This window comes from Trichomycterus rosablanca, chromosome 10 (assembly GCF_030014385.1).
Source record: "Trichomycterus rosablanca isolate fTriRos1 chromosome 10, fTriRos1.hap1, whole genome shotgun sequence".
Classification (NCBI taxonomy): Eukaryota; Metazoa; Chordata; class Actinopteri; order Siluriformes; family Trichomycteridae; genus Trichomycterus; species Trichomycterus rosablanca.
Window position 1 is genome coordinate 18,634,557 of NC_085997.1, and position 26,340 is coordinate 18,660,896.

The 26,340-nt window shown below is 40.9% G+C and overlaps 1 protein-coding gene across 3 annotated transcripts in view; it reads right to left on the bottom strand.

Moving 5' to 3' along the window:
* The window catches only part of dock1 (dedicator of cytokinesis 1), a 469,250-nt gene that overhangs the window by 330,632 nt on the left and 112,278 nt on the right, over window positions 1-26,340 (bottom strand). For all 3 annotated transcript variants that reach the window (XM_063002899.1, XM_063002901.1, XM_063002900.1), the window contains 5 exons: window positions 24,837-24,961; window positions 22,974-23,072; window positions 21,624-21,696; window positions 4,391-4,494; window positions 2,248-2,431 (listed from right to left, as the gene is read on the bottom strand). In XM_063002899.1, the coding sequence (XP_062858969.1) occupies window positions 2,248-2,431; window positions 4,391-4,494; window positions 21,624-21,696; window positions 22,974-23,072; window positions 24,837-24,961 (585 nt within the window). The remainder of the gene's footprint in view (window positions 1-2,247; window positions 2,432-4,390; window positions 4,495-21,623; window positions 21,697-22,973; window positions 23,073-24,836; window positions 24,962-26,340) is intronic.

Here is a 26,340-nt window from a genome sequence, read left to right on the forward strand (position 1 = left end):
TGTGGACATCCTTCTACACAGTCGTCCAGAGTAACCGCTGTGTGCAGAATGGACAGCAACTAGACGGGCTGGGAGTGACTCGATAAGGTCCTGGTAGGTTGTCACAGATATCTGGAGCCATGCTGACTGCAGTGCATTTAACAGCTGCTGGAGGGAGCATGGGAGAGGATCCATAGAGCAATCATGACGATCAAGGTGGTCCCACAGATGCTCAATTGAGTTAAAGTCTGAGGAATCAGAGGCCAGGGTAGTACTTGGAAGTCTTGGTCATGCTCTTCCAACCAATGTTGGACATTTCTAGGCTGTGACATGTCACATTGTCTTGCTGGAAGATCCCATCCGCCCCAGGGAAGACAATTTTACCCGAGGTACTTTGACCCGTGACAGCAAGGAGAGATATATGTGCAGCTTTTATACCCACCAGGCCAGCTCATGAAACAAGACTTTCTTCATGAGCTATGCACTGCCGCCGTCGAAAGTAAGAAGTGGTCATAATAACTTGACTTGACAGTGTATTTATTAGCTTAACATGTTAAGGAATAGTCATGTACATAAATGCATGTGTTCAGTACAATATGCCAGCATGTTTAAAAGCTACGGTCAGAGCGCAAAACAGCCTTTACACGCCACATCTGGGGCCGAGAGACACTTGAGCATGGCCCCTGCTCTCGAGGCAAACACAGTGCCTGTTGGCAGAGCTAGGAAACAAATCCTCAACCCTCCAACTTATCGCCCAAAGATCTAACCATTGCACAAAGCTACCATTGCATGAATACTAAGACATCTAACTGCTAACACTGACATAAAATCAGATGTGGTTCTTTGTGGCAACAGTTTGGGAACTGTTCAGCACCTCCCATCATCCACCACCACTTTCTAGCACTTTGTGCACAAAATGAGGACATAAAAGACATGTTTTGATTAGCAGTGGACTGCACAGATTGAACTCTTTTAGAATGAATTGGTCAGTGATTTCCAGCCAAAACTTCTCAACCAACACCAGTAGCTGACCTCACAAATGCTCTGTTGTTGAAAGAAGATCACATTCCCAAAGAATAAAGGCTGTTATACCATATAAAATATTTAAAAAGCTTATGGTCAGGTATCCTTAAACGTCTGCTCATGAAGTGTATAAACAATTTTAATCTTGATGAAAAGGGGGTTCTTTTTTTATTTAATTTCTGTAGATACAAGCTGTCTAGATACAACTCTGATACCAGGTATCTTGTGTGAACTAGTCATGAGCCCTCACTTTTTTAAATCTAAGGTAGACGTGCCAGGTGGCACAGCGAGATATTCCGCTAGCACACCAGTGCCGAGATTCTGAACTCCTCGGTTCGAAACTCAGCGTTGACACCGGTTGGCTGGGCACCATCTAGCAGGCATAATTGGCAGCAGACATGGTTCTGCTAGGGTGGGATGACCGGACTATGTGGGTGGGATGACCGGACTATGTGGGTGGGATGACCGGACTATGTGGGTGGGGTCCTCAAACACTGTGTAAGGACCCTGATTGGCAGATAGAGAGTGCATAGGTGAAAAAGAGTTCCGCAAAGGGCTGCGTGCGGGTCGGAGGAGGCGTGAGCAGCAATATACCCACCTCGACTGCAATAGGGGATCCCCCAGCAGCGGAAGACAAACTGACTACACTAAATGCATAAAATAAAATAAAATAAAAATCTAGGAGTCAAACTCCAAAGCATTGAAGATGTAAAGCACAGTTGCAAGGTCTTCAGCTGTCGTCCAGTGTTCTTGGTTTTCTGTGAATATTAAGCTGCCTGAGATTATATGGATCAACACAAGGTGTTTGTGCTTCTTCAGCTAATTCGCCTAAGACAGCAGGTCAGATCTTTGTCCTGTCCTAATCTCCTGCCTTTTTCTATTTGTAACACATTTCATGTGCTGCAGGCTTCAGATCTCAAGCCGCTATAAGAGACTCCTGTTTTCTTGTATGGCCAGCATCGCTGTATCAAAAAGGGGGGATGGGTGGGGTTTCCCCATTATAGCTATCTTGTCTGTTTTCCCTCTATACAAGCCCGAACTAATTCACTTTTCTAAAAACACGGGGTGAAGGTTAGAGAGTGAGAATATAAATAAAAAAGGACAAAATAAAGAAAACAATCACTCACTAGACACAGTAAATGACAGATGAAGGATTACATCCCCCCCCCCCCCACACACACACACACACAGAGGCATGAATAAAATCCAGAAGCATGAGTACAGTGGGGTGTGTGTGTGTCTTACCGTTCTGTGTAAGCTTGGTGGAACAAACTAGTGTGGTGATTTGGAAGGAGTCCTTGCTGATGGTGCAGTTGCCCAGGCTTTGTGAACTCTTGCCTGTAGTGAAATTGCCCTTCTCCTCCAGCTCCAGCTTGGTGGCTGGCAGGTTCAGGTAGAAAGATGAGTCTTCCAGCTTTTTTGCCTCTGCCTGTAAACAGCACAGACAATTTGACAGTTTTTGACCAATTTTCTGGTTATCATAGCTGTGTCACTTCAAGAAAGGCCTTTTACAACTTAATACCAAAAGTCCATCAAACATACAGAACCAGAAATTATGAGTGGATTTTATTCTTTTGTGAACATTTTTGTTGTATTTCTAATTTATTACTTAATAAAATATGCAAAACATGAAATTTAACAAGGTTTAACCTTTCCCCTGTGAATACAGTCTATCTTGACTGCCTGCCAGTCTGAGTTCATTTCTTCCAGTTGCATAGAAAGTGTTTATACAAGTTTACCTAAATAAATGGTACATACACCACCTTCCTAATATTGTGTTGGTCCCCCTTTTGCTGCCAAAACAGCCCTGACCCGTCGAGGCATGGACTCCACTAGACCCCTGAAGGTGTGCTATGGTATCTGGCACCAAGGTGTTAGCAGCAGATCCTTTAACTCCTGTAAGTTGTGAGGTGGGGCACATCCCCACCTCACATCCCACAGATGCTCGATTGGATTGAGATCTGGGGAATTTGGAGGCCAAGTCAACACCTCAAACTCATTGTTGTGCTCCTCAAACTATTCCTGAACCCTTTTTGCTTTGTGGCAGGGCGCATTATCCTGCTGAAAGAGGCCACAGCCATCAGGGAATACTGTTTCCATGAAAGGGTGTACATGGTCTGCAACAATGCTTAGGTAGGTGGTACGTGTCAAAGTAACACCCACATGGAAGGCAGGACCCAAGGTTTCCCAGCAGAACATTGCCCAAAGCACCACGTTGCCTCCGCCGGCTTGCCTTCTTTCCCATAGTGCATCCTGGTGCCATGTGTTCCCCAGGTAAGGGACGCACATGCACCCGGCAATCCACGTGATGTACAAGAAAACGTGATTCATCAGACCAGGCCACCTTCTTCCATTGCATGGGCACCCTGACTGGTCTGCGGCTATGCAGCCCCATACGCAACAAACTGCGATGCACTGTGTATTCTGACACCTTTCTATCAGAACCAGCATTAACTTCATCAATTTGAGCTACAGTAGTTCGTCTGTTGGATCGGACCACACGGACCATTTTTAAAACTATATCCTCCACAATCCTGACTTCTTACATCACTCACACAAACTCTCCTGCTGTCTGGAAGAAGATACCGTAGCATTCGGCCCCTCACTGCCAGACTGTGCAACGGTTTTTATCCCCCAACACTTCACACTGTCTGAACTGATGGACACACTCACACACACACACCAGACACAAACACCCCCCCCCGATTTGCCAATGATACATACACCTACTGTTCCACACACTGACTATATTTATCACTTGCATTTTAGCACATTATTCTTTAATATGTCTGCTGCTACACTGTTTATTTATCAAATTATGTGGTATACTCTTTTCCTCACTAGACAGTTACTCAGTATCATGGTACTGGGCAAAACCACATTTGTCTTTTGATACTGTTCCTCCTCTTTATTATATCCAAAAATGTGTCTTGTTAATTAATAGTAGCTCTTTTTTTTATATTACATGTGTATATTCTTCTTTTTGTACTTGTTTTCTGTGCTGCACCTGGTCCTGAAGAAACGTTGTTTCTTTTAAATATGTACTGGCATATAGCTGAACTGACAATAAAGCCTCTTGAACTTGAACTTAAAAATCAGCTGACTTTTTATTAACTTTGATCTGAGGGAGGCTGTGCTGCAGTCAGCATTAGATGAGGAACGGCAGCGCTGTTCCTCTCTCAATTTGCTGCTCTCGAAGGGGATTTGCTCAGGTCAAGCTCTGCATAATTCTGACATTTGATATGCAGAGACGCAGAGCTGAATGTTCTAAAAAGTGTAATTGTTTAATGATTATGCTCTGATATGAGGTTAAAGGATAAATAGCATTAGGTCAGAATGATTAGAACTGGCACACTCAATATGCCTCTCACATCAGCCTGAGAGTTACCTTATAAACAATGAGATCATGTTCTCCATCCCTGAGTGTGGTGCCGTCATATCTCATCAGCTTCACGAACGACAGTGCAAAGATCTTCTCTGACTTGTCTTTGTCTGCATAAGAAATAGAAACACATTGTTATTGTACCATGAGATGCCATAAGGTCACCTAAACATTTAGCAGACGTGACTAACAGTATATTGACAGTATAGTGACAGTATATTGTCTAAGCAATTGGGGGGGGGTAAAGGGCCTTGAGCAACAGTGGCAACCTGGCAGTGGTGGGGATTGAACCAGCGACCTTTCGATTACTAGTCCAGCATCTTAATCGCTAAACTACAACAGTCTATTAAATGGCTTTATTTGTCATATATAGAGATACACATGTACAGTACAATGAAATTCATTTTTCGCATACCCAAGCCCATTTGGAAGCTGGGGTCAGAGCACCTCTGGAGCAAGGGCCTTGCTGAAGGGCCCAACATTGTCGGCATGGCAGAGCCTGGATTCAAACTCTCAACCTTTTGATTGATAGCTCAAAACTCTTACTGTTTAGTATTTGTGCATATCACTCAATGAACACTACACATTATTAAACATGCACACCAAAACATCATGTACATTTCCTTTACTATTTACTTCAAAAATCATGGACTTTGTTTTTTAGCTCTTTTTTTACCCTCCTGACCACAGCACTTATTTCCCGGATGCACAATTAGGCCAAACAAACAACTATAGGAGAGGTTATGGTTATACAAAGCTTCTCAAATTACTAAAGCCACTGTGGTTATGGAACACTCAATGCCTTAGATATTGCTTTATTTGATCTATGCCCTGTCACAAATTAATCATACCCCTGTTCCACCGGCGCTGATCCGGCTCCGTTCCGGTTCGCGAACTTGATTTTGAGCGTGTAAATCACGTGAGAAACCACCGAAAAAAAAGAGGTTCCAGACAGCGAACTAGCGTTCTAATCTGGCACCACAGAATACGTTTTTCAGCGCGAACCGTGACGTCATCTGTGGGCGTGTCACAGTGTAGAGGTTTGGGTGCTTTTACATTATAACATTATATAGAATTTAAGCTACTTTTATGTTTTAAAGTTTGAGGCAGTTTGCCGCTGATATTCACTGATATTTTTAAAGCGATGAACTGTGTGATATGACGTGGTAAAAGTGACCCGGACAGTACGAACAACATTTAACGTGAAAAATAAAGCGTAACAGCCGCTCAGGTGGCACAGCAGTAAAGTACGCTAGTGCACCAGAGTTGGGGTTTCAAATACATCGTATCAAATCTCAGCTCTGCCTCCGACTGGGCTGGGCGGCAGCATGAACAACGATTGGCTGTTCAGGGTTAGACGGTAAAAAAAGTCGGATCATAGGTCCTCATAACTGGTGCGACTGCGGCCCCTGATGGTTGACTGAGGAATAATGCTGATGGGGGTGTGGCCCTCCGTACACAGTGCCCGTCAAGTGTATGAACTCGACTCGTGCAGGTGAAAAATGCAGTCTGTACTGACTGTACGTGCCGGAGGAGGCGTACGTCAGTTGAGAGGCGTCCTCAGTCAGTGGTGAGGGGTCGAATCAGTATAGAGGACACATTCAGGGTAACTGGACATGACTAGACTGGGGGATAAAAATAAAATAAAACAAATAAACGCAATGTGGCTTGTTGTACTAAAACAATGACAGATTAATTTGGGCAGTACAGAGCACTAATAACCAGTAATAACCAGGGAGAAGTTTAGTGTTTCTGTGTCGTACTTTTAGTACATTAAGCCACGTTACACTTTATTTAAGTGAAGCTTTTTGTGGTATTAGGACCCCAAGCTGCATAAACACTAGGGATGTAACGATACACTCTACCCACGATACGATACGATTCACGATACTGAGTTTACGATACGATTTTTTCCCGATTTTTTTAAACAAAATGAAATTAAAGACATATGACAAAGGTTCCTTTTATCATTTCTCTTTAAAAAAAATTTGAATAGAATACTGTATGTGTGCTTATCTTTTATTTATCTAAATAAAAAAACAATCAAAACAATGCTGCACATTTCCCCTGCACATTTCACATTTTGTGTAAAAAACTAATGAAATTTGAAAACAAATCCCACATTATATAAATAAATAAATAAATAAATAAATAATACAAACAAAGAAAGTAACCTCAAATAAATAAACTAAGGTTTTGCCTGTGCTCCTTCCAAGCTTGGTAAAGTGATGTAGTGCTGGCATTACAGTATGGCTAAAGTGTGGGCGCGATGGAATGCAGTATTTAGGCTCCAGTGTGTTTTCAGCTACTGAAAATGGCTTCATATCTTTTGCCATGAAAATACCAATGCACCTCATGTAAACGCGCTTGTCAGCGTGGTTTGCCCTTTTCTGAATGATTTTCGCTTACGCGGGGTGACCGGAGCTTCTCACTGTGGTGCCGGTTTATATGTTTATCATGTTCGTTGTGCTATTTGTGTAGTTCAGTATCCTGTTGTTTTTGTTTTGTCCATTATTTATTGTATTTTTTTTTCAAAAAAAAATTTTTATTTGAAAGAGGAGGGGACATCCTCAAGTTTCACATCTTCACCTTCGCCTTTCCAAACTATGTGCAATCAATTCAAATTGCAAAAGCTGGACTCCAATTAAGTTCTAGACACATCTTTACTACAATCAAAGCAAACAGGTAAAAAAAAGGTTTCTTGTGTCAAACCTACTGCTTTCTATGTCTAGTAATGAGGTACTACATGTCTACTATGTTCATTGTCACAGCAAGGCATAAATCTGAACTTCATAAACCAGTGACTGGAGGCAAATTTCATAATCTGACAAGACACCGCAAGGCTTTCTGGGCCAACGATATTCCTTTTGCTGAGCAAATGCACTTTCTGAAGCATTATTAAAGCTCTAATAAAAGTACAGATATGGGCCACGCTGCAGAACCATCCCAACAGGGCCCTGAAGAGTCAGTGAGTTTAATCAGAGGTGAAATTGTCATTTGAAATTGTCATATAAAATTGGTCCAATTCTCTCAAAATGAGACAAGTTGCACCCTGGGGACCCGCAAATGTCAACCCTGCGAGTGACTACGGCCTTCAAACCCAGTGCATCATCCAGCTCCGAGTCCCTGGAGACCTGGTGCTGACAAACGTGCACGCATAAAACACACTCTCTGCAGGCCTCAAACCCAGCTCAGGAGCACACGCACCGTTACGATCAGCAAAAAAACGATAGGTCAGGCGGGTCACGGAGCGGCCCTCGTTACCATGGCTACCGGGAAGAGGAGGACGGGAACCTCTGCCGTCCATCATGTTGGTAAAGTTCAGCCATGAATCAGTGATGGAGAACAGAGTGATAGAGAGACAGATAGGAAGAGGAAGTTGTGTAAAAAAGAAACAGAGATGGAGTCGGCGAGAGAGAAAAGGTAGAGATATTCCTGCAGAAACTGTAAGTGACATTTCACTAGCTCTCATCATTACACAACGCTGGCCCAGCAATGAGAAAAAATCCACTAAGAAATGTCAGATTCAGAACTGAAGTGGTCCTGCAGAGGAAGGCTTTCCTCAACTCCATCAACAGAATGTCAAAAAGGAAGAGCTGGCTGCCAGCTTCCACTTTGATGATTTACAGCCAGAATTTGGTTTTAAACAAGAATATAGTGAGGGTAACCTTGACTGTAGTCAATCTGTTTCTCTACATACCTTTTTAGCCTGCTTTCACCCTGTTCTTCGATAGTCATGACCGCCACAGGAACACCACAGAGCAGGTATTATTTAGGTGGTGGATGATATGATTCTTAGCACTGCAGTGACAATGACATGGTGGTGGTGTGTTAGTGTGTGTTGTGCTGGTGTACGTAGATCAGGCACAGCAGCACTGCTGGAGTTTTTAAATACCGTGTCCACTCACTGTCCACTCTCTTAGACACTCCTACCTAGTCGGTCCACCTGTAAAGTCAGAGACGATCGCTCATCTATTGCTGCTGTTTGAGTTGATCATCTTCTAGACCTTCATCAGTGGTCACAGGACGCTGCCTACGGGGCGCTGTTGGCTGGATATATTTTTGGTTGGTGGACTATTCTCAGTCCAGCAGTGACAGTGAGGTGTTTAAAAACTCCAGCAGCATTGCTGTGTTTTATCCACTCCTACCAGCACAACAGACACTAACACACCACCACCCAATAATACCTGCTCTGTAGTGGTCCTGTGGGGGTCCTGACCATTAAAGAACAGCATTAAAGGAGGCTAACAAAGTACTTGACTTGAAAAACACATTGACTACAGTCAGTAATTGTAGAACTACATAGTGCTTCTATATGGTAAGTGGAGCTGATAAAATAGACAGTGTGTGTAGAAACAAGGAGGTGGTTTTAATGTTATGGCTGATCGGTGTATAGCAAGGGGAAGGACATAGCTCATGTTGCTTTAGAACTGTCTGTAAAGCAAGAACTGTTAGTCATGTTAGTCATCTATGGATGTTTACATTACATGCGTCTGGTTGTCTAAAGGCCTATTTATAGTTTATAGTAAAACACAGTTGCAATCAAAATTATTCAACCCCCAAACTCAGCCATTTGCAATAAACCAATCAAACAAGAGCAATTTAAATAGCTCAAAACAACAATGTTCATAGCCCTATCTCATGAACCACAACCTGTGTGAACTGGAAAGCTGAAAATAGTGCGTGAGCTTCTGGTGTAAGGCAGAGCTTTGTTCTGGGATTTGGATCCCTCGGCACTGATTGCCAACTACCATAGCTGCTGCTACCTGTTTGTTGCCCTTTGATCCTTCTGTATAAAAGGGGATGCGGAGGGGATATTTACTTTGCGTTTCCAAAAATTGCTGTTGGTACGTGATTCGGTTAGTCACTGCTATTTTTTTGGTGGCAATATCCAGGATTATTCTTGCGTTCCCATGGTGGCATGGAGTTAAAAGGTATTTTTTGTCAAGTTTTTCAGAAGTGGTTTTAATCAGAGACTGAGTGGTCGAATGTTCTGGGCTTTGCTTTGGGTGGAACACTGCCGGGTATGCTGTTTTTTTTTTTTTTTTTGCTCCAAGCTTGGTACCATACTGTGAGGCCAGTTTAACTTGACTTATATTCAGGGGGGTTTATCCACGTCCATGTACAACCTTTGAAACAGAGATGTTCTGAAGGCACCTAGGGCAAGTAGAAGTCCTTGATTGTGCACCGAATCTAATGAATGTAGGTGGGATTTCCTGGCTGAGTCACAGATGATGCATCCAAAATCTGAATAGCTCAAGGATCTATACAGATGCACCAGTAGGAATCTATTTGCCCTAGGGCTGGGCAATTTTCATGATTAATTCGAATGAACGTTTTCACACGATGTTAGAAATGTGACAATCGCGATTGTTTACATACTTTATATTTTAATTAAAATACCAACATGTCACGAAGCAGAAACTGACCAGACGCCCACGGAATATATATCAAGGAAAGTTTAATATTAAAAGTTTCATACACGGTAACGGCTAGATTCACAAAAAAAGCACGCAAACACAGACGGCAATACTTCGCAACGAGATAAACAGAAGCGCTTAATATTCATGGAATTGAACACAGCTGAACTGAATCAAACCTCGGAGCCGGTGAGTATGAGGACCGATCAGGATTGGCTGACCGGGGACATGTGATAGTTACGTGAGAGTCCGTGGGCGCATGGGAATTGCAGTCCATATTGTTAGAAGCAGAACTTGCCACCTACATCCATCCCCAGTCACAAGAGGACAAAGCTGAGCTGAGTGCTTACTTGATGTCCCCTATCGTAGATACTGATGAAGACTCACTTAATTGGTGGAAACAGTACATAGGCTTGTGTTCCTTTCAAGAAACCTAAATTATTTAAAGTGAGTTGTTTGTGAACTATTTTTAAAAAGGATATAGCTAATTAAGATTTCTATTTAGTTTTAATTATTGTTAATTATTGTTATATTGTTATTGTTATAAAGTTTGAGTTCCTTGAAGGGAGAATTATAGGTGGTGCTGTTACTATTTTTGCACTTCTGCAGTCTTTTAAATTAAAATGCAAAAAAGGAAATTTGAGTCTTTTTTCAATTGCATTATTCAAGAACAAAGAAAAAAAATCGCAATCACAATCGAGAATCGGTAATAAATTTTGAAATAATCGAGATTTTTTTTTTTTTTTTTGCAATATCGCCCAGCCCTAATTCACCCCCTGCTTTACTCCTGTTATTCTTGGCTTTGAGACATCTTTCTTTTCATAGGTCTCATGTGTGAGACCAGAGACATCTTGTTGTCTAGCATTAAGCCTAGAAATGTTCTTTCAACACTTGGAGAGTTCATAGCCAACATATGTGCATGCAGAGCGTTTTTGGCTTTGCTTTCCTGCCCACACCTGAGCTCTGTTTATACATTGTTGTAGTTTCTGTTCTGTTTTTTCTGTATTTCCTTCCCTGTAGCTTATACATAGATCATCTACATGCATGTGACACTGGGGTTTATTCCTTTAGTAATGCTATTAATTTTGAGGCTGAATAAGGTAAATGACAGAATGCTACCCTGGGCACTACTAGCTTTTCGGTATGGGATCGTGACAATATGGCGCCTACTCTAACTTTCAACTGTCGTTTATAAAAGTGGGCAGATGGCCTTTGAAACCCATACTGTACATATCCTTTGCATCTCAGTGTTGTTCAATATGCCTATTCTAGGTCAAAAAATACTGCCACTGTATGATCATTTAACATACACTGATCAGCCATAACATTAAAACCACCTCCTTGTTTCTACACTCACTGTCCATGTTATCAGCTCCACTTACCATATAAAAGGACTTTGTAGTTCTACAATTACTGACTGTAGTCCATCTGTTTCTCTACATACCTTTTTAGCCTGCTTTCACCCTGTTCTTCAATGGTCAGGACCCCCACAGGACCACTACAGAGTAGGTATTATTTGAGTGGTGGATCATTCTCAGCACTGCAGTGACAATGACGTGGTGGTGGTGTGTTAGTGTGTGTTGTGCTGGTATGAGTGGATCAGACACAGCAGTGCTGCTGGAGTTTTTAAATACCGTGTCCACTCACTGTCCACTCTATTAGACACTCCTACCTAGTTGGTTCACCTTGTAGATGTAAAGTCAGAGACGATCGCTCATCTATTGCTGCGGTTTGAGTTGGTCATCTTCTAGACCTTCATCAGTGGTCACAGGACGCTGCCCACGGGGCGCTGTGGGCTAGATATTTTTGGTTGGTGGACTATTCTCAGTCCAGCAGTGACAGTGAGGTGTTTAAAAACTCCAGCAGCGCTGCTGTGTCTGATCCAGTCATACCAGCACAACACACACTGACACACCACCACCATGTCAGTGTCACTGAAGTGCTGAGAATGATCCACCACCTAAATAATACCTACTCTGTAGTGGTCCTGGGAGAGTCCTGACCGTTGGAGAACAGCATGAAAGAGGGTTAACAAAGCATGCAGAGAAACAGATGGACTACAGTCAGTAATTGTAGAACTACAAAGTGCTCCTATATGGTAAGTGGAGCTGATAAAATGGACAGTGAGTGTAGAAACAAGGAGGTGGTTTTAATGTTATGGCTGATCGGTGCAGATCACTATTCTGACCACGTGTTGTTGATCATTCTTTCCACTGTTTTGCAGAATCAGCTTGTTAATACTACTGGGCATTAGAAGTTTGGGTTATTGTGCTCTTCTTATGTTCAGGGTATCGGAATAAGAACCTGTGCAGGGGAGGTGTTTGATGAATTGATAATGTACTTTATCAGGTTCCACTGCTGTGTCATGAGAGTTATATAGTGTATTGCTCTGTCTTTTCTGACTGAAAGTGTAGTTCTGGTCTTCTCATAGCCTCACTGCTGGGTATTATGGGCTGGAGATATGTCTTGATGAATTTCTTTCAAATGTCTCTGCTAATGTGTTTGCTATAACTTGCTTACTTGTGATTAGTTTTTCTTGAAGTATAATATCCTGAAGTTGCTTTGTCAGCTTTATCTTGTTGCTAAGATCATAATCCTATATGCCTAAGCTCTGCATGTTTTGAGTTAAGCTTTATTATTGTTTGGTGCTTGTTGATATCTCTTTCTACTCTATATGGTTGTTTAATTCCTCATTAAAGCAAAGACGGCATCTTCTCTGTGATTTCTTTGAGGTTTTAGAATGGTATTTTCTGCTACTGCTGCTGTCACCATGATGGTATTGGTAACCCATACAAATTGGATCTTGAGTGTGTCAGGGTTCTGTTTCAAACATTTCCCTACACAGGGTTTGGTATGCGGTCCAGTTTAATTTGACCTCTTGCATATTTGTGCTGTTCAAGGTTGTGATTATCGGGAAGTGGTCGCTCTAGCATTGGTCACACCATACTTCCCAACTGAGATCAAGCAGTAGGACTGGTTTACTTATCATGAGGTCAGGCTAAGTATGCTCCATTTCTGGGATTCAGATGTGTGTTTGACTTATTGTTTATTATACAGAGAGTATTTTTATTCATGAATTCCTCTCATTTTTTGTCTCTAGCAATGCAATGTCTCCTTCCACATAAGGGGTAGTGACACATGAGTCTTAATAATGATGTATCGGGATGGCTCAGGATTAGGCTATGAATGATGTCCCGCCCTTCTAGGATGGCCGTTGCTCTGGTTATATGCCATATTTTTGGTCTCTACTCTTGGTTATTTGTGGTGAGGTATGTTTCATGTAGGCAAAAGGCCATGGAGTTTAAAGTTTCTGCTAGATGCTGCTGTTCTACATAATTTGCTTTAATTTCCTTTACAATCCCATTGTATGATGCAAGTAATCTTCATTAGGTGGGCAGTATGTGTACTCTTGTTTTGTTTCTGCTTCTGGGCGATGAGCTTCGTTCCTGTGAGGTTACAGGGTCGGTCATATTTATGTCTTTTATCTTGGGTTTCTTTTCGCTTTTACAACCCTAAATAAAAAAAGTGGGACAGTAAAATGCAAATAAAATAAAAATGCAGTGTTCCTTACATTTACTTTAACTTTTATTTAATTGCAGAAAGTTTGAACCCAAAATATTTCATGTTTTGTCTGCTCAACTTCATTTCATTTGTTAATATACCTCCATTCCTGCATTTCAGGCCTGCAACACATTCCAAAAAAAGTTGGGACGAGGGCAATTTAGGGCTGGTAATGAGGTGAAAAAACTTAATAATGATGTGATTCCAAACAGGTGATTATAACCATGCTCTGGTACAAAAGCAGCATCCAGGAAAGGTCATGTTATGGTGCTGTGACGGCAGCATTAATGCAGAAAAGTACATTGAGATCTTAGAGCAACATATGCTTCTTTTCCAGAGACTTCCATGCATTTTTCAACAAGACAATGCAAAACCACATGCTGCACACATTACAATGGCAGGAAGAAGAGGGTACAGGTACTGGACTGGCCTGCCTGCAATAGAGAATGTGTGGAGAATTTTGAAACGAAAAATGCGATAACGACGACCCCGTCCTGTTGCACATCTTAAGACGTGTTTGCAGGAAAAATGAGACAAAATAAAAGCTGAAACACTAAATCACTTGGTCTCCTCGCTGCCAAAACGTCTTTTAAGTGTGGTGAAAAGGAATGGCAGCATTAAAAAGTGGTAAATGCTTTACTGTCCCAACATTTTTTGGAATGTGTTGCAGGCCTGAAATGCAGGAATGGATGTTTATTAATAAATGAAATGAAGTTGAGCAGATAAAAAATGAAATAACTCCGGTTCATCCTGTCTGCAATCAAATACGATGTAAGAAAAGTTTTTTTTTTTTTATTATTTGCATTTTCCATGCAGTCCCAACTTTTTCTGATTTGGGGTTGTACTTGTAAGTTGATCCTGTTCTGATAGCTGGCCTTGGTTTGTTTCAAGCAGATTTTCATCTACAGTGGGTGCTATTTTGTGTACTGGTTACTTAGTTTTTGTTGTTGTTAAAGGGCTTTTGCTGCTTGTCATTTGTTGTGGTTTCTCTTGACTTAACTATGTTAACTCAGGCCGAGTTCCTTCTGAACAGGAGGTTCTCACCTATGGCCGGATACAGGATTTCTCCATCTTATAGAAAGTAAAGTTCTTGACTGTATTTTGTGCTTCTGGATAGCTTATTTTCATGGTACATTTTACTTTTTTAATTTCTTTTAGCCTGGATTAGCATTCTTTTGCTAAGGCTCTGTGGTTGTCCCCACAGTTATGGTAATTTGGCATTCTGCTCCATTGCCTTCTTTCCTTCAGTTATTGTATTGTAAAAATGTTCTTGCTTTTACATCTTGCTGAGCTGCATCCACATTTTTGACTCTTAAAAAAATTTATTGGATTTGGGACTTGTGTGTCTACTGGGATTCTCAGGCATCCTACCAAGTTGAAAGTTGTAATGTAGCTGTTTGTTTTGATGACTAATTTTCACCACTACTACTAAACCTGTTGAGCCATTTCCTCCTCTTTCATATCTTGTAGTTCTCTCATGCAAATACCTTCTGCAAATAACACTGGATGAGAAAGGGCTTTGCTGATGATACCTGCTATCAAACTGGCCTGCAGAAGCTTTCTGCTTCTAGCTTCTCATAATCATCCACTAATATCTGTCCTGATTTAAGCTATTTTGCATCTTCAACTCTCCCCACTATGACAGACTGTCAGTGGAAACTCAGCTGTCATAGATTCCAGCATGACGTTTTTTGCCTGTTCTTACTTGGCAGGGGAGGTGAGAATTCCATTGTCCACTAGTGTAGCTCTAGTTCTGTCATTTGTCTTTTTGGGAATTTTTTTTTAGTAGCCAGAGTAATATTTGTAAGGTTCTTCATCACTGCTCCCCACCCACCTCTGAGCCCTGCTTGAAGACACACAGAGCCTCAGAACCCCAGTGGGTGTGTATGAGGGATGTAGAGATGGTACAGTGTATCACAAAAGTGAGTACACCCCTCACATTTCTGCAGATATTTAAGTATATCTTTTCATGGGACAACACTGACAAAATGACACTTTGACACAATGAAAAGTAGTCTGTGTGCAGCTTATATAACAGTGTAAATTTATTCTTCCCTCAAAATAACTCAATATACAGCCATCAATGTCTAAACCACCGGCAACAAAAGTGAGTACACCCCTTAGTGAAAGTTCCTGAAGTGTCAATATTTTGTGTGGCCACCATTATTTCCCAGAACTGCCTTAACTCTCCTGGGCATGGAGTTTACCAGAGCTTCACAGGTTGCCACTGGAATGCTTTTCCACTCCTCCATGACGACATCACGGAGCTGGCGGATATTCGAGACTTTGCGCTCCTCCACCTTCCGCTTGAGGATGCCCCAAAGATGTTCTATTGGGTTTAGGTCTGGAGACATGCTTGGCCAGTCCATCACCTTTACCCTCAGCCTCTTCAATAAAGCAGTGGTCGTCTTAGAGGTGTGTTTGGGGTCATTATCATGCTGGAACACTGCCCTGCGACCCAGTTTCCGGAGGGAGGGGATCATGCTCTGCTTCAGTATTTCACAGTACACATTGGAGTTTATGTGTCCCTCAATGAAATGTAACTCCCCAACACCTGCTGCACCCATGCAGCCCCAGACCATGGCATTCCCACCACCATGCTTGACTGTAGGCATGACACACTTATCTTTGTACTCCTCACCTGATTGCCGCCACACATGCTTGAGACCATCTGAACCAAACAAATTAATCTTGGTCTCATCAGACCATAGGACATGGTTCCAGTAATCCATGTCCTTTGTTGACATGTCTTCAGCAAACTGTTTGCGGGCTTTCTTGTGTAGAGACTTCAGAAGAGGCTTCCTTCTGGGGTGACAGCCATGCAGACCAATTTGATGTAGTGTGCGGCGTATGGTCTGAGCACTGACAGGCTGACCCCCCACCTTTTCAATCTCTGCAGCAATGCTGACAGCACTCCTGCGCCTATTTTTCAAAGACAGCAGTTGGATGTGACGCTGAGCACGTGCACTCAGCTTCTTTGGACGACCAACGCGAGGTCTGTTCTGAGTGGACCCTGCTCTTTTAAAACGCTGGATGATCTTGGCCACTGTGCTGCAGCTCAGTTTCAGGGTGTTGGCAATCTTCTTGTAGCCTTGGCCATCTTCATGTAGCGCAACAATTCGTCTTTTAAGATCCTCAGAGAGTTCTTTGCCATGTTGGAACTTTCAGTGACCAGTATGAGAGAGTGTGAGAGCTGTACTACTAAATTGAACACACCTGCTCCCTATGCACACCTGAGACCTAGTAACACTAACAAATCACATGACATTTTGGAGGGAAAATGACAAGCAGTGCTCAATTTGGACATTTAGGGGTGTAGTCTCTTAGGGGTGTACTCACTTTTGTTGCCGGTGGTTTAGACATTAATGGCTGTATATTGAGTTATTTTGAGGGAAGAATAAATTTACACTGTTATATAAGCTGCACACAGACTACTTTTCATTGTGTCAAAGTGTCATTTTGTCAGTGTTGTCCCATGAAAAGATATACTTAAATATCTGCAGAAATGTGAGGGGTGTACTCACTTTTGTGATACACTGTATATCCAAGCAGATATGCACACAATTTATTCTGCTTGATTGACTCTCAGTGATTGACCCTTAGCCAAAGCCTTCTGGGATGCAGCAATGTAGCAGATGTTACAGACTTGACCAAGCGATTAATTGGAGTGGGACTCCAATTCTGTCCAACCTTCTGTCTATGTTAAATAGGAGCCAAAGCATTGTGTTGGAGCAGTGGCAGCCGCAGCACACCATGCTCCTCAAATGCAGGATCCTCCACAGACACAGGTCACACCTCATGGCAAACAACGAGCATAATTTGTCACCTCTTCCATCACGGCTCCCCACAGGGAGAATTTACACATACACATATGTAGCACTGATAAAATCTTGGGCTGGGCTCACAAACGCAAACCTATGTTCACCAGGGGTGAACAAATCAGTGTACCCTTAGTGCCCATCCCAGCTTGGATACAAATAAGAGGGTTGCATCAGGAAGGGCATCCGGCATAAATAGCTGTGCCCAATCAAATACAAAGACAAATGTTTCGCTTTGGCAACCCCTTCATAGCTGAGGACTAAGATGATAGGACATTGTGTGCAATAAGAAGGATATCTTTGTATGGACATATAAGATGGGATAATTTATGTTTATCTATAACCAATCATGTGTGGTCTTCATTTAAATGAAGAAAGCCAAATCCACAGGTGCGAAGCAACAGCCACTATCCATGCTGTTCATCCTCTAATGGAACAACATTGCGAACATCTCTTTATAGACCTGAAGAAAGCTTTTGATCTTGTACCATGGAGTAAAGAGAACATATGTCAATTAGGTCCAACAGCTGTACTGCTGTCCCCAGTGTAGCCACATGTACAGCGAGAGTCTCACCAGCCTTCTACATTAGAGAAGGCACTGTGACACTGACACAAGACACTGTGGATGCCTGTAGAAACACGTGGCCAGAGTGTGTAGGCAGTTCCTCGATTACAAAGGCATTGATGTCATTGATTGATAGAAACTAAACGAGTTGACAAAACCTAGGCTGGACAAAAGAGCTGTATAAAGGTTTGTGCCTAATGCATTTTTATCGTATCAAATTAATTTCACTTGTACTGTTAGTGACTTCCAAAAAAAAAAAGGGTATTGTAACAACCCCGCCTGAGTTTTAAGCTCTGTGTGTGTGTGTGTGTGTGTGTGCGCGCACTGCAAAGCAAGTCTAATGTGTGCTTTACCACCTGGCTTGCCTAATTAATTGTTTTACATACTCTGCCCTTTACCAGCCAATCGGCACCAGCTATATCACTCCGCTGCCCACTCCACTGCACCCAGCAGATGGAGAGGCACACTTGCCAAGACAAACTGTGCTTTAAAAATGAATCAAAAGTACATCATGAGGTTAGATATTTACAGAACACTTAATCACATAATAAATAATATGGTAATACAGGCATCCTACATTAGTATCTAATTAGTACCCAATACAGGACCTACATTAGTACCTAATTAGTACCTAATACAGGACCTACATTAGTACCTAAAACAGGACCTACATTAGTACCTAATTAGTACCTAATACAGGACCTACATTAGTACCTAATTAGTATCTAATATGGAACCTAGATTAGTACCTAATACAGGACCTACATTAGTACCTAATTAGTATCTAATATGGAAACTAGATTAGTACCTAATACAGGACCTACATTAGTACCTGATTAGTACTTAATACGGAACCTACATTAGTACCTAATTAGTATCTAATATGGAACCTAGATTAGTACCTAATAAGTATCCAATATGGAACCTAGATTAGTACCTAATACAGGACCTACATTAGTACCTAATTAGTATCTAACCTAGATTAGTAGATTAGTACCTAATCTAGAGAGTAGATTAGTACCGAACCTAGATTAGTACCTAATACAGAACCTACATTAGTACCTAATACGGAACCTACATTACATTAGTACCTAATACAGGACCAACAATAGTACCTAATACAGAACCTACATTAGTACCTAATTAGTACCTAATACAGGACCTACACTGGTACCTAATACAGGACCTACACTGGTACCTAATACAGGACCTACACTGGTACCTAATACAGGACCTACATTAGTACCTTAATACATGACCTAGATTAAGCTAAACAAAAACTATTTAGCAAAATGAGTTTTGCAGTGAGTCATGAAAGGCAGTGCGCATCGTTACATTACATTAAAAATTCACAGTTCCGCTTTAAGTGTGTGTGTGTGTGTGTGTGTGTGTGTGTGTGTGTGTGTGTGTGTGTGTGTGTGTGTATGTGTACGTATGTATGTATGTATGTATGTATGTATGTAAAATTTTATACAAGAACTGTAAAACCAATACAGCACTATATCTGATATGACAAAGTGTGGGTTTGGCAAATGCCAGGAGACCATTACCTGCCTGACTGCATTGTAGCAACTGTGCCAAAAGTTTGGTAAAGGAGGGATGTTGCTATTAGGTTGTTTTTAATGATTTAGCATACCATGACATTTTGGATGCTGCGGAAAACCTTTTGGGGAAGAGCATTTTCTGTTCCATTGCACAAAAAACCATAAAGGCATGGTTGGGCAAGTTTTGTGTGGAAGAACTTGACTGGCCTGCACAGAGCCCTGACCTTAATTCTATCAAACACCATTGGAATGAACTAGACTGGAGATTGTGAGCCAGGTCCTTTCGTCTAACTTCGGTGTGTGACCTCACAAATGCTCTTCTAATTAAATAGGCAACAGTTTCCACAGACACACATTATGTTGTAGAAAGCCTTTCAGAAGAGTAGAAGCTGTTAGCTGCAAAATGGGGGGGGGGATTGACGCAAGAAGAGAGGATTGAGGTGATTCTGATGTCCGAGGAACGCAGCTGCCGTATAATAGCCGCAGACTTCAACAACCGACACCCAGAAAGACCATCAATTTCACACAGCACTGTCGCATCCCTCATAGCCAAATTCCGAGAAACCGGGACTGTGGACAACAAGCCACGTAGTGGTCGTCCAAAGACCGGGAACGTTCCTGGTTGTTGTTGCAAATTTCTGTGTTGATAACTTTTGAACCACAAAAGATATTGCAAATCTGATTGCGGCAATCGATTTCCGAGAAAATTCTGGTCTTCTCTTATATGCTACATGACCACCTTCCTATTGGAATAACTTGCCCTTGATCATCCAATATGGCAGCTTTCAAGATGGTGGCCATGTTCCGGACATAGCCTAAAAGATAGGCCCCCTCACCCATTACTTGCTGGGGTTTTCAGATATGTCATTTTCCTTTAGTTTCTGAAATAAAAAAAGTGTCCTGAGACTTTTGACTCACCCTGTATATTAATGCCTGTGGATTTGACTTGAAAATGGGACGTCACAAAAGCACCTGTAGGTATAATGTGTAGGTGCCCCAATACTTTTGTCCATATGGTGTATGCAGAGTGGGAAATCATTCATGTAACTTTAATGTCAACCCAACTCAAAATTTATCATAATTTCACATCAGAGGGAATTCATCTTAAATTATCACTAAAGGTGACCAACTACACAAAGCAATTGTACAAGTCTGTTTACCAAAGCATCCAAGCAGCAAAGAATATTAAGTTAATTATTAAGTTACAAGTACAACTTGAACAGCACCTAAAGCAGTATTAAAAAGACCTCATAAAAACTGCAAACTCAGATGTGAGCATCACATCAGAACAAAGTAATGTGGCAGAGTTGCAGTGTGGATGCTAGCCAAATAATCCAGTCAAGCTTTTCTAGCACAAACACATTTACCTAGAGCACAGATGGCTCATTTGGGCACCGCTACCAGTGCACTTCACTGCGGCACACAGTAAGTAAACTAACAGATTGTGAATAAAGACTGGAACAAACCTAATGGACTGCACAGTTCCATTTAAAAGGAGAAAAAAACAGCTGAATAATTAACGGAGACTTGTACACAAAAGCAGACAGCAAAAAACCTCTCAAAAGCAAAAGGGCTAAACAAGAAGCTTGTAATTTCTAGAAAATGCTGATCCTAAAGCTATATAAAGTTTATAGGGGGATTTGGGTTCATTTAGAAAGGCCACGTAGCAAAAAATGGACAAGATTTCCCTGCAACTAAAAAACTGCAGCATCAAAGTGCTTTAAAAACACTTCCAAGCTTCATGTTCATCCGTAAATCACACGACTTTTAGATTTAACCAGGGCATTATTCAATTCCCCAGAATTTTTTGCTCTTTCAGGCTGCTCCTGTGTTGAAGGGTCGCCACAGCAGATCTGGTTCACATACCAGCCTTGGCACAGTTTTTACACCAGATGCTCTTCCAGATGCAACCCATTTATTTGTATTTAGGCTTGGGATCAGCACTGAGAGTGCAAGTGCACCTCCCAATGGCTAGACTGTTTGACCAACAGATATAGCCAACCACGTCTATGTAGATGCCCAACTGGCCGATAGCACAGCTGAGATTTGAACCCCAGATCTCAGAACTTACTGCTGTGCCACTCAAGCGCCCAGAGAATGGTAGAAAATGATAAGTCCATGATGTCTAAGAGAGGATTAGTCGGTTTAAATTTTACAACTGAAGGGAGGAGGAAATCAGTGAGGGAAATCATGTTTCTTCATGTTTATGTCATTAGATGGGCATCGCTCACATGACAGTGGCTTGTTAAATACAACGTCTGCAGTATCATGTGTAAGCTGTGTTATTAGCTGCTGTTGAGAGTTGGATAGGTGGTGCGTTCGGATACTTACTGTCTTGAGAAGAGCGATGCTTGAAAGTGAAGCGAAGATGACTCCTGTTTACATCCTCAATGGGTATTGCCACCTGAGGGGAAACACAAGGGACCTTTAAAGTCACACATACATACTGTGGAAAATGTGAATGTTGCTGTTGAACAGAACTAGACTAGATCTAGGCTACAAAGCATTAGTAAGTTAAAAACGAGGGATCTTTAAAAAGTTTCCGCACTTTTAAAATTTTATTGGAAACGGAGAGGGTGGGAGGAGTAGTAATTGGTCGTGTCTGAGAGACTGAGAGAGAGCTTATGATCCAGATTTAGCGCCTTCTGATTTCCACCTTTTTGGTTGCTCAAAGAAGCTTTAAGGGGAAGATGATTTTCATGTGATGTGACAGCAGCGTTGCATCAGTGGCTACACACTCAACCAAAAAAATTTTTTGCTGATTGCATTAAACACTTACGACACTGGACAAAAGGCATCGGAAACTGGCTGTAGAAAAGTGATGTAATTTGTTTTCAAAATTCTTAATAAATAGAGTTAAAAAGTGTGGAAACAACGAGAACCCTTGTAATTCTAACTTTCATATTATCAAGTAGGTGGTGGTAAAGGTGTTTTAAAAATATCAGCGTCACATGAGGTCAACGCTCAATCACAAAGAATTCCGAGCATAGCAGCAAGCTGCCAAAACAGAGCTGCAAAGTGGTGAATCTACTATTTATTTAGTTTTAATTTACGCTGTGCTTACACCATGCTTACATTCACAGCAGGAACAATAGATAGTTCTCATGTCTATCAACCTTGTCGAGTGCTGTTCTTATGTTGTTCTTTGGATGCATTCTTTTATACCATATATCTTTCAAGAAATTAAGAATTGGTTTAATTTTGGCTTGGTTAAAGATTTTTTTGTCATAGTCTTTGGTATTGCTAGTGTTTGTCGTTCCTTTGAGTATTTAGTACATTCAGTCAGTATGTGTTTAATACAAACAGGTATTCTGCAGGTATGCAAAGTGGTGGATTTGGGCATGGTCTATGCTACACTAAACATCAGAAGCACACAAGTAATCACTAACAATCAAACTGATCATTATAAAGGAGTAATCAGAACACAGACTCCAGTAACTACACACACATCCAAATAAAACAACTAATTATTCCAGCTGCAGCTAATTTATGAAGACTCAAAGGTTTAGTTCTGTTCTTTTTACTCTAAACATGTCTGACAAAATAAGTCTTAGTATTTTGCAGACTCTTCATGCATTCATATCTAAGAACAACTAAGCAGTTTGAGCAGATTTGTTTTTTTCCACTGTTAATATATCAGTGCACTGAAAGTGCAATGGTATTCGTTTGCAGTTTTCTCACCTTGATGGTCTCGAACCAGCGTGGCTGTTTAACCTGGTAGTAAATGACAGATTTGTATTCTGTAATGCCCTCATCTCCAGCGCCAGGGAAAATCACATTCTGCACAAAAAAGAAAACTTCATTCAAATAATTCTTTAACATTTTAATTTCATAGCTGACATTATGTACATTATTTTATTTATTAAGATTTTAATGTCATGTTTTACACACTTTGGTTACATTCATGACAGAAACGGTAGTTACTCGTAACACAAGATTCATCAGTTTCATAAGTTTAATGTCAAACACAGTCATGGACAAGTTTGTATATCCAATTCACCTCACTTGTATGTCTTTGGGCTGTGGGAGAAAACCGAAGGTTCCAGCGGAAACCCACGCAGACATGGGGAGAACATGCAAACTACACAGAAAGGACCCAGACCGCCCCACCTATGGAAACCAGGGCCTTCTTGCTTTGAGGCAACAGTGCTACCCACCGAGCCACTGTGCCGCCCATTATGTACAACACACAAAAAGCATGATTTAAAAGATACAGAAAACCCAAAGGCAAAAAACTAAATAAAATACCAGCTGCCTTGCTTTTCTGACATACAAAGTCTTTTAATAAATTAAAATAAGAGGATGGGGCAAAATACAGTAAACACATTCATAAAAAAGAGCACTGATGTCAAAGATGTTAAAAAACTCAAACAATATTTGGGGGAGACACTGCAATACTAAAATAAAATTGGCTGGAAAAAAATGGTTCTACAATAAATCATAAAAAATTACATTAAAATGTACTACAGGAATTAAAAAGCAAATTAATTTTAATTTTCCACAAAAATAACACAAAATAAGATTAAATTTAAATTAATTATTTAATCAAAATGTACGATAATTTAAAAGAACAAAAGTGGTTGAGTACGAATAAAGTTCCTGATTTATACATAATAGTTTTAGACGCATTATTAAAGATAGAAAGGCAGTTGATGAATCTGTTGTAAATTGAATATTTCTACACCCTTAAACAGTTTAATCATGTTTTATTTAGCTTTATTATGTTTATGTCTTCAAAAGACGATTAAAACCCCATCTCTTTACTAAGCACTTAAGCTGACATGCACTTACTGATGCTCTTATTTATTGCAAAAAAAAAACCTTGTTTATAACAGGGTTTTCAGCAGGTTTGTATTCTTGGACTGTTGTCTACTTAAACTACAGTAAGGTAATGTTCACTACGGAAGCACTTTTGTAAGTCGCTCTGGATAAGAGCATCTACTAAATGCCAAAATTGTAAATGTTAGACAGTATTCACTGTAAGATAAATAGAAGTAATTTGAAAGCTGTTTTAGGTGACCCAACAGTATTGACTGCTACTTTTTATTAAACATAGAGTTTACGACCCCAACCAAATTCATCTCCTCACTAACTGCAGGGCATCATATCCATCTAACTGAAACCCCATGATTTAGGAAGTTCAGAGACCAATTGAAACATTTTCCCCCTCATTTAGCTCTACCAATCATCACCTAGTGCCACTAATGCTTTCAGACAGACACCAATTAAAAGTGCTAACTGCCCAGTTGGCCAGCAGAAGGCTAGAGGTCATCGAGACAGAAGTAGTGCATCTGATAGACAGATAAACACATGGATAATGAGAGCGGTCTGAAACACATGGATGGACGGATGGATAAAATGAGAAGGCTGAGAGAAAGCAGAGAAGCAGAAGGAGAACAAATGGTTTAGTGAAGCCCACTGTTCGAGCCTCTTTACAGAGCAGGTGGCTAACAGAAGATATCATCTGGTAGATAAGCGACATCAGCATGTTTAAATAGAGCGGAAGAAATGAGTGTGCGATACGTCTCATTCAGGCTCATTTACCTCCAACCTCTTGCCATCCTCGTCATACACAGACATGGTGACTTCCACGTTTTTGGATGTGGTCTTATTCCCTTTATCAAAGTCTCCCTGGGTCAGTGTCACATAGATGTCATTACGAACATCACCTAAAAACAGAACCAAATGTTCATTTTTTAAAAAGACACAAGACAAGACATCATTCATTTTAACAAAAGAGCTAAAAGCCTGGCAACCCATGGACAAAGTTCGGTCTGATAATGAAGCAAAAGCTTTTTTCCCCTTCAGGAAATTTTTACCATGGCTACTTTTAGCATTTTTATGTTATATTTTTATTCAATATAATGCATTAGGAAAGATGTTCTCTCTGGTAATTTATTTGAGTGCACAAACTGGTCTAAGTGTGAAAATGATCACTAACATATTTGCAGCATTCTGAGTAGTCTAAAGCACGAGTTTTCAACCTGTGGGGCAGGCCCCCTTTGGGGGGCGCAAGTACCTGTCCAGGGGGGTGTGGCATTCTGAGATTTTTTTACTCCTAAAACTAAAGCAATTTATTTTTCACCCACAGGAGGCATAGTTAGTTAGTCTCTCTGACCACGCACACACGCACTTTTATGTTATCCAGCTCAGTCTAAAAAAATGGACCGTTGGCTAGCAAAACTTAAAAATAGGGCTAACAGTGAAGATAAATTGGTGACAAAAACAATGACTACATTTTTTCAGCCAAGGACTCCACTAGTGAGGGCATCCATTCTGATACTACCAATAAGCAATCAACATCAAGATTTTTGCTGTCAGTCACAGCAGAGTATCCTTAAATGTCGAACTTATGCCTCTTTTGACTCTGTAAAAAGTAATGTTTTCTGCTCTCATTTACATCAAACCGCTTACAATTTACGACTAGCTGTAACTAATATTGAACACCAAATTTCTATGATGTGCTTGCAGAAAAAGGCTCTTTTTGAAGTCAATATTTAAATCAGCAAAACTGCATTGTATGTATGATGTGCACAATATTAATTATATTATTTTAGCTTGTCAAATGCTTTCACAATGGTTTTTCACCAAGGGTTGATTTTGGTGGGCGGCACAAGTTCAAGGTCAGCACACGGAAGGAAGCACATGTCCAAAAAGGTTGTAAACCCCTGGTCTAAAGCATGCTACATGACTACCAAAAGGTCAAGCCGTTGGACCAAGCAACAAGTCTAAATCCAGATATAAAACCATAAAATTGTAGATGCTTCAGTACCCATAGTACCTTAGGCTATATAGCTTTAGTCTGTGAGATTTTTAATTATTATTAAAATACTTAAAACTTAATATGGGAAAAGATAGGGTTCCTGAAACAAGTAGCAATTTACATTGATCAGAAGAGATGTTACTTTAGCAAACTACACCGACCAGGCATAACATTATGACAGGTGAAGTGAATAACACTGATTATCTCTTCATCATGGCACCCATTAGTGGCAGCAAGTGAACATTTTATCCTCATAGTTGATGTGTTAGAAGCAGGAAAAATGGG